This window comes from Argiope bruennichi, chromosome X2 (genome assembly GCF_947563725.1).
Source record: "Argiope bruennichi chromosome X2, qqArgBrue1.1, whole genome shotgun sequence".
In the NCBI taxonomy this organism is placed as follows: domain Eukaryota; kingdom Metazoa; phylum Arthropoda; class Arachnida; order Araneae; family Araneidae; genus Argiope; species Argiope bruennichi.
This window is the reverse complement of record NC_079163.1, coordinates 12,154,558-12,168,914: the sequence shown is the minus strand read 5'-3', so window position 1 is coordinate 12,168,914 and position 14,357 is coordinate 12,154,558. Positions and strand designations below refer to the sequence as shown.

The 14,357-nt window shown below is 29.9% G+C and overlaps 1 protein-coding gene across 1 annotated transcript in view; it reads right to left on the bottom strand.

The window, feature by feature from the left end:
• LOC129960762 (uncharacterized) overlaps nucleotides 1-14,357 on the bottom strand; it is an 82,818-nt gene that overhangs the window by 7,835 nt on the left and 60,626 nt on the right. Inside the window, exons 9-14 of the mRNA XM_056074374.1 lie at nucleotides 10,030-10,169; nucleotides 9,792-9,918; nucleotides 7,014-7,127; nucleotides 6,734-6,886; nucleotides 4,726-4,898; nucleotides 3,808-3,883 (exon numbers count right to left, since the gene is read on the bottom strand). Of these exons, the coding sequence (XP_055930349.1) occupies nucleotides 3,808-3,883; nucleotides 4,726-4,898; nucleotides 6,734-6,886; nucleotides 7,014-7,127; nucleotides 9,792-9,918; nucleotides 10,030-10,169 (783 nt within the window). The remainder of the gene's footprint in view (nucleotides 1-3,807; nucleotides 3,884-4,725; nucleotides 4,899-6,733; nucleotides 6,887-7,013; nucleotides 7,128-9,791; nucleotides 9,919-10,029; nucleotides 10,170-14,357) is intronic.

The window sequence follows — 14,357 nt, the reverse complement described above, 5'->3', positions numbered from 1 at the left end:
TAGTTTTGATTAATATGCTACTTATTTTTATGCAAGGATAAATGTTCATTCTTTTAATACTTAAATTGTAATTTAATGTTTAAAGGAAAAATAATTAAGAGCGTAACATTAATGGCTACAGATAATTTAACTTGCTTGCATCATTTTCAAACAATTAATTTCAGATTATTGGATTTTAATAAAAATAAATTATCAATTCTACTTCATCGAAGCTTTATATATATCAAAAATTGAAGAGAGCAGCTGATATTTGTTAAATATATAAGCAAACGTCCCCAACTGCAGTAATCAAAACAAATAATACAGAGTAGGTGTTAATTTATTGAATGGGTAGGCAGATGGTTCAAAGCGTATACAAAATTCTTATTTAATCGAACACGATCAAGAAATAAATTCTTGCGAAGATAGTGTAATAATTCAATCAATTGTGCACCATCAACTGTCATCACCAATTTTTAATAAGATGATAAGGTATGCATGGTACGCTGCCCAACTTTCTGATGAAAGTGAAATATTTTTAAATGCAAATGAAGTTTGTTTTCCCATAGATCTCTTAAAGAAACCTTGCTCTTGTGGACAATCATCATTTATCAGTTGTGCAAGATGTCGAAATATATTTTGTTTCCAATGTTTTTGCTATTGTTACCATTCTGTTTCTTGTATATAATCGAAAGTAAATGTACTATATAGGATAATTTTTTAGAAATATTGAATAATTTTTTTATGATGTGAGTATTTATAATTAATAATTATCACCCTTTATATTATATTTATTGCTATTTTTTAAAATATTAAATTACAATTTAAGCATTAAAATAATAAACATTTATCCTTGCATTAAAATAAGTAGCATATTAATTAAAACTATCTGTAAATAGTTAATTAAATTTAAATAATTTTATTTTGTTTAAAAAGTGCATCTGTATTTATAATTTTTTCTTTTAAAATTTTAATTTTATTATTATGTATTTTGATAATAAATATTTATTTTGGATAAAAAAAATTAAAAACATATTAATTAAGAGTATTTATAAATTTTTATTTGAATAAAAGTTATTAAAAAAGAAAAAAGATTCCTAGCCAAATTCGAACCCTGACCTTCCGCATAAGAGACAGTTACCTAGACTACCATGCCATCGGGATCATCGCGACGGGAGTCAATTTGTCAGTATATAAGCTTTACCAAAAGTTTGAGGACCATTTTCTCGAAATTGACTGGCTATTGATTTTTAATATTTTCATGAATGAACATTCTAAATGTATACCATCATTAAACTAAATCTCATCCCGATCTCAGATTTTAACACAGTGCCCTCCCCTTGTTAGTAATTAATGTGCAGCTAATAGTTAATAAAATCCAGTTATCAACAAATCTAGCAAAAGATTTTTTAACCAATTGTGACTTAAAAAAAAGGTTTTCTATTTTGTCATTGCACAAGTTTTGAAAAAAAATCCAGGTCCTTGGATTTCGTGTGGTATTGGGTACAAAAATAAAAGAAATTGGTATAAAGCCACATTAATTAGGATAAGAAAAAGAAAGCAATACTGAGGATATTAGAAACTTCGTTTATGAAATTTAATAGAAGCCCAGATCAAATATGACGACTTTAAGCGGTAACATGATAGATTCTGATGGATTTAAAATAAATGTGAAGCGAGATGCGCTCGCTTTTATCCATGTCATGGACAATAAAGAAATAATTTATTGGAGATATAAAATGGCCAATACATGTAGAGTTGGCAGAAATTATCGCAATAGAACAGGCGATAAGCTACGTTACAGCCAACAGCTGGAAGAGGTTAAGATAATATCAGATTCAAAATCATTATTAATTTCTTTGCAACCGGTGTAGGAGAAAAAGAAAATAATAAATGAGCAAAAATATAGAAAACTACGGTAAAAAGATTGAACTGTATTGGATAAAGGCCTTTGAAGGATTTCATGGCTTCGAAAGAGCTGATTCTTTGGCAAAACAAGCTACTCAGAAAGGAATAATTGACATAGAATTTACTCTATCCATTATTTAACTACTGGAAAAGATGAAATTAAATAGCAAATAAGATGGTCATTTTTAAAGAAGGGCATATGGGCACAAATATTCTTTGTTCTCTAGAAATCAAATCTATGTTCCTCTTGATATGATCAAGGCTCACCAAGCAAAATTGTTTGGAAAAGAAGAAAAATAAAAGGATAAAAAAAAAAAAGGAAGTATCGAACAAACACTGATGCACTGTGAACTGTAAGAAAAATAAAGGATGATACGGGCATTTGGTTGGAGGAAACAGATGACTTGAGTAGGCTCATGTAATATCCAGTATTTTTAACAGAACTGTAAATAATGTTCATGTGATCCTTGAACTAGATATTTAATACTTGTTTTTTTATTAACACGGTGTTAAATTTATATCTTTTAATAATAGTAACTGAAAATGTTGAATTAATGTAATAAACACAATTTGTAAAACAAAATGCCATTTAAGTTTTCCTCTGTGAGGATGGCGATTCGAACTATAGGAGAAAGTCGATATGTATTTTCCAGGTGGTGGAGGTTTCCCAACATGAGACATATTGATTATCAGGTATCTTTCCAAAGAGAGTTTGATGTGAACAAAGCGGCTTCCAGTATTGGCCAAGTGAAGCCTTTGCTTTGTTTATTAGGAGGAATTTCTTCGAGAAGACCTATCACGTCTCCGTGTGGTCGGGGACAGCATACGTTTTGCAACATTTTAGTTTCCATAAAACCAAAAGCCTGAAGAGTGTAGGATTTCCAGTTAGGCAAACTAGGCAGCTGCCTAAGGCCGCTAGGCTGAGAGGGGATGCAATTAGGTTGATTAAAAATCTTTATTTTTCTAGTTGCCAAACAAATAAGTTTGAAAAAAGTCAATTTCTGGATAATATTAACATTTTATTAAATAATCGCCCAAATTTCTATATGTTTCATGACGTTCACTTAGTTATTAGAATATTTACAAAATGGACAATCCGCTTCAATGATATTGTGTACAAATAGTAGCTTGTTGTCATAATAGAAAAGTAAAAATAAATACATATTCACAAAATTAGTGAAATAAAAATATATAAATATAAAAAAAAATCACTAAAATGTTAAAATTTGCTGAAAAGTGGAACTAGAACAACCATATTATTAAAAAGAGGGCCTCATATTTAGCACTGCCTTAAGTTTCAAATTCCCTAAATCCTTCACTAAGCCTAGAAGAGGTTAATTTCATTAAAAAAATATTAGATCGTATTTATTATAGAAGAAAAAAAATCATTCATTAATCAAGTTTATGAACTTGGTTAATAAATATTTTAACTTTTTATAATAAATCTCTTCAAGCAATTCGAACAATGCTACTTTTGTTAATGAACAATTTTTATATGGGTGGGCCATTAAAAGAAGACCAAAAGTGATAAACCAAGCAAGTGCTAATCAAAATTCTAATACTGTTTTTCATGTTAAAGTGCCAAATGAATTAAATAATGTGGCAAACGTTAGAAATATCTTGTAATCTCCTAAGAAGTTCGAAAGAGAGTGTAAAGAGATCGCTATTGTGAAAGTTACTATGGCTAATGTAAACATTTTTTTCCCGGTTTTCACCGTTTTTGTCTTTGGCGTTATTTGCAGCGTTAGCTATCTCTATCCTCAATTTTTTGATGACCAGTCTTCTGTAGAATTACGTTCTGATGAATAAACGAATTTTGCCCTGGATATACGTGTACATCCACTTTTAGCTACACCAAACTGTTTGTGTTGGTTATTGTATTAACTATATGGGACAAAATAGAATATACTGTATAATTACCAGAGGTAGGAAAGTACAATCCATTTATAACATCATGGTGCACGCCAGCAAAAGCATTTTCATAAGAGTCTGTGCCCTAAAATATAAATTAAAATATGGAACTGTAAGACAAGTAACTTGCAAATTAAGAATAAGATTTGCATTAGAGTGTGTAAAATTGATGAGATACTTAAATATCATTCAAACTGTATGTGCATAATTTGTATTTAAATTTCTATTTCAATGATGCGATTCTAGTAAAGTGCAGGCAAGACATTAAAAAATATATTTCTCTAATTTTCTTCGTGCCAATTTGAATTTTAAATAAGGAAAATAGTACTCCAGACCAGAACATAGCTGATTAATTTTTGAAACTCATTTTCAGTCGAATTCCGATTCATTTCAATATTCAATAAACGTTGAAAGTAAATTTTCATTTCATGTTTGCTTTGTATGCGAATTCAGGACTTTTTATACAACATTTCAAAGGAATTCAAATGAAAGGAAAAAGGTAAATTATTTTAGTGATGCAACATTTTGTAGTAATTAATTGCCATTTAACCTATTCACTACTAACCCGGCCCAATTAGCCACACAAATTCTATACTGGTTCGACAGTTTCTGTTTCAAACGATGTGTGCAGGATGTAAAGCTAGGAAATCCTTGGTGAAAACCTATTTTACATCCTGTATCCCTTCTCCCACCTCCTTTATTTATCCTGTATTCCTTATTTAAAACAGAAACGGACTTACCAATATAGAATTTGCACAGCCGGTTGAGCAGGGTCAGTGGTAAAAGGGTTTATAAAATGTGTCAGATTGAATAGGTAGTTTCATTTAGAAAAAAATTAAAGCGAATGCTGTTTTTTTTTTTTTAATTTGAAAAGTAATCAGATCCTAATTTATTCTCCACTCTCTCACGCAAAGAAAAAACATTTACCTCCAAAAGGTTTTGATAAATTCCTCCTTCACTGCTATTTGTGATGTAGAGTGGATTTCTTATCGAAGGGCCCATTCCTCCTTCCACAATGAAAGTGTATTCTTGACCTCTTTGAACAGTTAATTCGGGTGTAGGCAAGCCATTGATGTACCATATATAAGTGAAGTTTTTACCTGTAAAACATAATATTACACAAAATTTTATAAAAACATCAATTATTTGTCATAAATAGAAATAATATCTAGTTCATTTTAAAAACCACTTGAAAACTCAGGAAATAAAAAGAGAAGATCAGGTACAAAAACTATGCAAAAAAGTACAAAAATCAAGAAAATAAATTATTTTTATAACATTTTTGAATAAGAATATGAAAACAGAAGGATTCAAGCATGAAATGCAAACCTTGGATACGTGATGTGTATGTACATTGGAGTGAGTAAATGAATCAAAAGATGTATTTGTGATTCGTAAAAAGGTTGAATATTGTTATTAATAAAGTTTTTTTTTCAAATAACAATAATTTAATTTGCTGTATTGGTACAACTAGACCCCAAAAGCTAAATATACATTAGCGCCTTTTCGTCATGGATTACCTACGGATTGGCCTTTCCTCACTACGGGAAGTTTTGAATACCTGTAATCACGTTCCCTACACATATACTATACGTATTTGAATCGGATGAAATGTGTTCCAATTAATTAGTCACATGGTATTCATTTTCTGCAAGCAATTATATATATATATATAAAATCCTAATTAATTAATTTCTTAATTTTTATCTTAATTCAACCCATATTAACTTAATTCTAAAATGTTCTCTTATTTCCTGATCCAATTCCATCTTTTTTGTTTCATTAATACTACACGAGCTCTGTAAAAGTGCTTTAATCCGCACTTTCACACGCTTCAAGTGAAGGGATAAAAATCTGTCAAGATAAGCGAATTCTTTTAAAAGATATCTGGATTTCCCTTACCTAAAACAAAAAGTGTAAAAGAATCCCTACCATATAAAATAGTATAGTATAAAATCAATGGGGATAAATATTTCTGTCTCTTTTCGCTCTCTTCTGCTCTTGTATCGTTTGTGAACGGACGTCATTTCGTCATCGCTTCTTGTACATAAATTATGCCTCTCGGGCTGGAATAAAGCGGAGTTTAAAATTATATGTTGGTAGATTTTGTATAACTTTGATTTTGAAAGGTATTTATTTGCCAAAGTTCAGATTCCATTTTATAATCACATCATGAATCTTTGCCGAAGTATTGTTATAAAGTTTTAAATAAAGAAAAAAAATCAATACTTTTTCCCATAATATATACAATAAATATATAAAATTTTGACTTTATAGAGTAAGCTTGTACTTCTTTAGTCTTTCTTAAAAAAGATTGAAATTCTTATAATCTTAGATTAAGTTTAAGAGATTAACTAAAACGAAGCAAAAAAGAATACTCCTCTTAATATGATTTTTTTTATCGATTTGTGAAAATGTGATGTGAAAATTTATGAAGAGAAATGTCCATAAAAATTTTTAAAATATCTAAAATATTGTAAAGCAATTTTTTACCGCTCAGTGGAAGATGCTTAACATTAAATATCTGACTTTACCACTTAACATTAAATATCTGATTGATCAGAGAAGCCATTACAAGTTTCTGGTAAAAAAAAATTTCTGATTGGTTAATTTTTCAATATTATACTTTTAACGCCATAATATGAAGCCTTTAACAGCACAGGTTTTGAGATTGTCCCAGTTCTTATTCATATTAAAATTCCCTCTTTATTTCGATTTCGTAAAATAAATAAATATCATGACTGGAATGGAATCTTGAAATTTTGTTACAGATATGTAGCTCTATATTTTTTCATTGGGAAGAAGATTAACTTTCCATATTCACTCTTAATACAATCAGTTCTTTTAAGAAGAATTTCTGTTAGGTATGAAAATGAAAAGATTTTATCTGAGAAATTCTGACTCGGTTGTTTCTTCAAAGGATTATTGTACTTACTAGTATGAGGGCCCATTTGAGCTCTAAACGTATGATCACTTGGACAGTGAATCTCAAACTGATGTTGTTCTACTGCAACTTTTGTAGGGCCTTCATCGTTTAACAGTGGGCAATTCCAATTTGGGTCACGCCCAAAGTCAAGAAGAAGGTTACCTGTTAGAAATAATAGATGTATTTAGCAACATTTGATTAAAAAAATATGCACTTTATAAAAACCTCTCTCAAATCAACTGTTGATTTGTAAAAATATTGGCTGTATAAATTGCTTACACACACATACCTCTAGTGTGCAGTTTTGGTGTTCCAGGTAAATTTCCTTCTTCAATTGGACCTACAGCCCATAAGACAGCTTGTGGCCCATCAGTATAAATATTTTGATCATATATTTTGTCCTCTGCAAGAATAATTGACTTCATTATTTTTATTAAAAAGTGGTTTGGCTGCATACTTGTTTAGTTCTCCAGTATACAATTACAAACATTAAAAAAATTAATTTAAAAATAAAGCAATTAAAATCATGTAAGTTAAATGACATAAATTCTTCAAGTCTTCATCATTCATATTTTGCTTATTTCTCATTGCTCATTTCGAATTTTTCTTATGGAACATTTTTATTTAATGATAACATATAACCTATTTAATGAAAGTCTTCCGAAGTTTAAAGAGAAAATGTATTATTGACGCAATAATTCAGAATCGATAAATATTTCAAAGCTTTCATCTAAGATATTTTTTACTTTTAATGGAGATGCACAAATTATGAAAATCATAAAATGCAAATCAAAACTTTTTTTTTTTTAATTTTTATTTTCAGAATACTAGTAACTTAATGGAAACAAAATAGTTATAAATCTATATTCAAAGATTTTAAGCAGAATTTTTGTAAAAATTTAAATTGAAAAGAAATGCATTTCATTTGCTTTACCCATAATATATTTGGAATTTACAATATATACACATAATATTGTAACTTGCAATATATTAAAATATGTGTTTTACCCGCAATATATTTTTTTGAAAAAAAAAACATTTAAGTCTCTTACTCTTATTAAAGAAAATTTAAATTTTCCTAATATGAAAGAAAGTTTTCCCATCGGATAATAGTTGCTTTTTTTGTTACTTATCTCACTTTATTATTTTAGGACATAATTCTAAATTGGGCATGGATTACTTATATGGCCAGTTCAATAAGCAAAATACTTTTTTATAAGTGGCACGAAAAATATTTCTTATAATATCATTAAATATGACAGAAATTATCTACATTTGTTAATATGAAAATGTTATCAAAATATTCAATAAAAAAAAAGGGTTTAAGATAAAAAAAAAAATCATTATTATTTTGTAAAAAACGAATTATTAAATTTATCAAAAATTATCAAAATTAATTATCAAATTAACAACAGAAATATTCCATTTATTCATCGCATCTTACTTTTTAGAGGCATCGTGAAATATTAAATAATTTTTGCAATTATATTTAAATTTTTTTATTCAGTTTCGTAGATTGTGACATCAAGCGAAACTAGTGCGAAATAATAAGTAAGTAATTTGCCCAAATTGCGCTGTAAGGTGTGTATTTCGTGTTTGTAGATAAGCTGGACATGGCTGTCTGAGCTAATTGTCTTCTAATCAATCAGCGGCTTTTCAGTTTTCTATATCCAATGCTTTTCGCCATATAAAATTTTACTTCCAGAGTTCTTGAGTAGTGCATCAAATATATACACTACTTCCACACTAGAAACATTCCTCGGAGCTAAAGTTCAGATATTTTAATCTATATTCTACTTTTATTTCTGCGAAGATGGAGTTTCATCATTTGTTGTCATAAAAGTAGAACAACTCGCGAAAATTAAAGTGGAAAATAAAATAAAAATAATTTGTTCAGTTCAATTGCACAATTCTATGATATTTTTAAATATTTTCTCAATGTTTTTTTTATGTGATCTGAAATGTGTTTCATTTTGCTTTTACCAATATCTTAAAAAATTTTCGATCATTTTGCAAAAAATTCTTGATTAAACTTTACGTAATCCTTCAAGAACTGGAAAGATTTGGGATCTACTGACTTATAAAGTATCCTCCACTCCAAAATGTATGTATTGTGTGCTTACATTAACACACACAGGGACGTTGTGAATTAGGGGTGAGGGATTGCGGCTCCATCTAAAGTTTTTTCAAAATCGGCATTTTGGTCTTTGGTCCCGGCAATATTTGAAGAAATAATCAAGCATATTTTAATTAGAAAATTGACGGGGGGTGGGATGATAATGTAATTTTATTTATCAAATCGGCGTTTTTGAGAAATTTATAATGACATTGTGTTGAAATAATTTAGTTATCAAGTAAAAATATTGTTGCCTTTGCGAAATTAGTAAAAAATGGTGCCCTGCGTGGAAAATGTCGATTTTGCTGTATATGAAGGATGCGCCAAAATCGGCTTTTACTCATAGGTTAACAAATGGGTTAGTTTGGAATAGATGAGTAAATTATTCAGATTAAGTATCCAACATTTGTCTAAAATTGGTATAAATCAGATCACACAATCAATGCAATTAATCGGCAAATGATGACGACGAAGGCAACAAAATTAAAAGCAACAACTGAATGATAAACAAATGGACTAAAAATTGAATCTTAATAAAGGAATAATAACTCTTATAAAATTTTAAAAACTGAAAATAAACCCATTTAGAGTTTAAAGTAAACGAAATCGAATTTCGGAATACATGAAGATCATCGAAGTGATTGACTTACCTCAGAATTCAGACAGAAATCCAAATTATGAATAGAAAAGAGGAAAAAATGCCCGTGTTAAAAAAATAAACAAGGTATTCTTGTTACCTTTAATATGATATTCCTAACGAGAAAAATAGGTATTATATTTAATAAATTTCAGATACTATGAATAATTTATGAGTATTTTGTCAAATATGCAAATGAAGTATCAAAATGTTTGAAATATATTAGTGAATTTTCATATTAATGATGCATATCTCATATTGACAAAGAGAAGAGCTCTTCTGCTGTAATATAACTAAAGAACAAATAACAGTACCTGCTTTCAAGGGTCTTTTGAAAGTTATCATCGAGGTTTTGTTGAACTGGGTGGCATTTAAGAAGAGAAGATTGTTACTGAACCCTTCGTGGACGTCATCTGGGCACATTCCATGGCCATCCACGCACTAAAATGGATCATATCTGTTTAAAATCGGCTTTTAAAAATTTTTAGTACTTACTAAAATTTTCATTTCATATTCCTGTTTTAACGTATAGGAAATAAAACGAACGCTTACTGTTTCTGTATTTTCCAAATAATAATCGACAACATGGCCTTTTCCATCCTTGTCAATCCATGCAACTGCTGCGTCAGCTGAATCGAATCTTGTTTCAGTATCGTCTTTGCTTAAACCGAACATAATGTATTCACGTTCTTCTGCAGAAAAAAAACAACAAAAATAATCCATACTTTGTATTGTCAGCAAAAAATTAAATAAATTCTAATAAAAACAGCCAGAATTTTTTGCAATGAAAACAGTAAAACTTATTTATGCAGTACGTCGAAAAAGGGTTTGAATACTTCTCATTCTTCACAATTTACAAAATTTAAAATCAACTGTGTATCATTATTTCAGTAGTGTGTTTTCTGTAAATATTTGTAAATTGTATTTTCGTTACAGGCAGTTTTCAAATTTATTTTTTATAACATCAAATTTTCTCACTGTTTTTTTAAAGCGAATTCTCTCATTAAGAATTTTGCGAATGAGAAATTTTATCTAATTTGACTTCAAACTACCAGAGTTATACAAGAAAAAAAAAAAGAACCTTAGAGGTTGTTTCAATTTACACAGCTATGGTCCCACTTGAGGGGATACTTCAGATATAGGAATGAGAAGTTGCCGTATAAGTAAGCAGATTCTCTCTTCCCTGATGGGTAGGAAATTTTCATGTGTTTTTATTATGGCATAGCGCGCATCTTTCTAATTGAATTTTTTGACCTATTTATTTCATTTTTTGAATTATTTTTGTAACTTCCTTATTTCGTCACTAGGGGCTCTATAACCTAACTGAATAAAATCAGCAAAGTCACTTTACTATTACACGTTACTTCCTTGGTCATACGAGACGCCGTTTTTAACTTAAAGGATTTAAAAGGACTTTATCGATTTTTGATAAGAATTTTGTTTTTCACTATTTCTTTTTTCCAAATTATAGGAAAAATGCAGCAAATTCATGGTAATATCTTTCACAGACATAGCCATATCAGTTTGTTTTTAACATTATTCTGCAAAATTATTTTGAAATCTTGAGAATCTGCACCAACAGATTAGGAATAAATTAAAAATTTGAATTTCACATCATCAGCATTTTGAGAAACTGTATTCAACAAAAATGTCTTCTCGTTTAATTCCATTACAATTTCTAAATGCAGCTAACTAGGACTAATCTAAGATGGAACATCGTAATCTTGAGCAGGGGACAACTGACAGGAACGAAACCTAAATTGGCATTCCTCCCCAGATTTCCACACCTCACTAGCAGAACTACACATTTGATTAAAATTTTCTTTCAAAATCATGCAACGTAGTTGAATATGTTGGTAAAGAAATGGTAGTCCTTTTAAATGTGCCTTTTTTAGAAATTTTAAGAAATTATATAACAAAAAAATAAAACGCTACTCCTCGCTTATTTGACCATCTTGTCTACGTAACTGAATCATGCATCGAATCAGTTTTCGAAATTTTATGTTAAAGTAGTCATCCATTTAAAAAATTAATATCACTTGGAAATGATTTAGTCACTCAGATGTCCTTTATGTTTTTATATGGATCGAAATTATGATAAATGTTCTAAACAGAACACTTGTCCACAAAGGAAGTTAACTACATATTTGCAATAGTTTATTATTGGCAATTGCTAATAAAATTACAGATCAACAAAGCACAATATTTTAAAATAAAAAGTATAGAATTTATAAAAAAATAATAACGAATATTTTTGAGCAATACTTCTGCTGGATTGTTTTTATAGCTGTTATATTCCACTTTAAAAGTGAATAGTCAAAAAAAAAAAAAAATGTTAATAACAACTTTTGAATCTTAAATATAGAGAGCATTTCATTGGAGGATTTTATGGATGAAACGATGCATGGCAATTGGTCTGATCATTTTTGGTCTGAGATGAGCCTGAGAAAAGATAACATAAAACCAAAAAGTCTAATAACAAATATCAAAAGAAACGAAGGAAATAAAATATGGCCTTGGCGGAACAGAAAAAATGTCGTAGAAGAGATTAATACCTTGCAATCTTTAAATGAAAAATCAGTCGTAATTGATAGGACAACCTATCAGATTGAATTCTAAGCTTTTGTCCTGGAATAACTCTAAAAATTTGAAAATGCGATTGAAATGCAAAAACGTTTGAAGAATTTAAACATATCTAACTTCGTGAATTCCCATTAGAAATACATTTGAAACAGAACAGAAAACAAAAGAAATGTTCACTGCAAACTTTGACGAGTCCCACAATGCAATACAATATAAAAGTAAATAGAAGTAAATGCTAGGTTAAACGAGTGGGAGAGAGTTGCATGTTTTGAAATGTAATAATAAAAAAACGTAATTGTGTATTAACTCCTTGGGTACAATTGATGCCTGAGACTCTATATGCATTTGTTTTGCCTAAGTTACGGATAACAAGTTTAATTCGTCATTCAAAATTACAGAATCAGTTTTCTTCGTATTGTTACAAATCTGTGATATTGTTTGCTTGTCACATTCGAGATAATGCTAGAAAGAAAGAATCACAGATTCTTAACAGATACAGGCAAATGAAAGAATAAGAAGTATGCTTTTCCAGATAATTGAAAATGAGGAACATGTCATTGTGGGTAAATTGTGTTAATTGTGTCATTGTGTTAAAGAAATTATTGCATAACATGTAAGTAATTAATAATCGTTGTAAATTCTATATAACACTTTATTCACTACTTCAATAAAATGTAATTTCTTATTCGAGTTAATTATGTTCCCATAGGATAACTTTAGAATTTTAAGTAGCCTATAGGCTAAATAGTTCGCTGTGTCTAAACCACCAGATGATGCGATACAATTTCGAAATCCATCTTCGTAACCGTTGATACCTTCTCTAGAAAATTTTGTATTGAGACTAATGAGAAACAGTTTGAACTGGAAATAATTTCTTCAGATCTGTAATATTTCCCTTTTAATTCCATTGCCTTTCGTTTGAAGCATACAGAGTGGCGTCTATTCGTATAAATACTCAATTTCGTAATATTATTTACTTTCCTGTAATAAACACAAAATCGAGTCAATCAATTTTTTTTTCTTAACAAGCGAAATAGGTGAAGATTCCTCTATTATTCCATTATCAGAAACTCGACATATTCTTTCTTTGAAAGAGGCCAACGTCTTGGATGGTCATCTGCATTAATTTTACAATGTATCATTATGCAATCGCTAACTTCAACACCACAAATAAAAAACAATATCAGAAATTATTTGAATAATTTTCGTATTGATTTTTACAGCTTAAGATTTAAGATTCCCACTATAGTTAGGAGATGTTACGTCACAGAAAATTCTTGAAGATAAGTGATGTTATCCACTATTGGTCCACATAACCCCCGGGGGGTACCTCAAAATGAGGATGAGATGCTTCCGGCATGGTGGTTAGATCTCGCCACCCTGGAGGGTACACAAATAGGTGGAGGATCTGACTCCTCCCATCGATGACGGGACGTACTACCTTCTGGGAGGGTTGTACCTTGGCCAGTAATGGCCCTTAGGACTCAACCACAGTTCCTGCCAGTGTTGCTGTTGCGACGGTCCGGTCATTCAGTTTTATGGTTTAAATTCGTGAGCCTTTGTAGCGGGTCGGAGAGTCAGAAATATGACTATTGGCCCACATGTCACAATAACAGATTCTTAATTCACAGTCTTGATTTATAGTCCAGATTCAGAACTCGAATAAGGATGGCGTGTTTTTTTTTTTTTTTTCAAAAACAAGGAAGACACTATTTCCTTGCCCAAAGACACCATTCTGGGTGGCTTGGATAGAAAAATCCATTAAAGCATACATGAATAGTTCAGAACTTTAGGTAAAACATTTTGATCACTCTGGTATTATAATCCTCTCTATTGTGATACAGAGTATAACTTTGAATGTTGTACTTTAGTTAAAAATAAAGAAATTGCCTTTCCTTCTATCTACCCTGAAGAAAATCCAACGTGAGAATACACATATCTAATGATATCAACTAAGTAGAATCTGTGTTGGAATTTTCATGTATCCGCATTCGAATGATGCATTCAGTTTTCTTTGTTATTACTGTTTTCCACCAGTGGCAATCTTTAAAGAAACGTTAGGGCTGTAATAAGTAAGTTAATTCCAAATAAGTTAATTGCTCTTTTAGTTATCTTATCAAGAACGGCTACTATTCTTCCACTACTACCACCCGCCAGATAACATTAATAACACAAATATGTACTAATGTTTCCTTACCACTTTATTGTCATTGTTGTAAAGAGAGATTTACAGATGCGTAACGATATACTATTCTGTTCTTCAGCAAATAAAATGAGTCCCAAAAGTAAAATCTTTT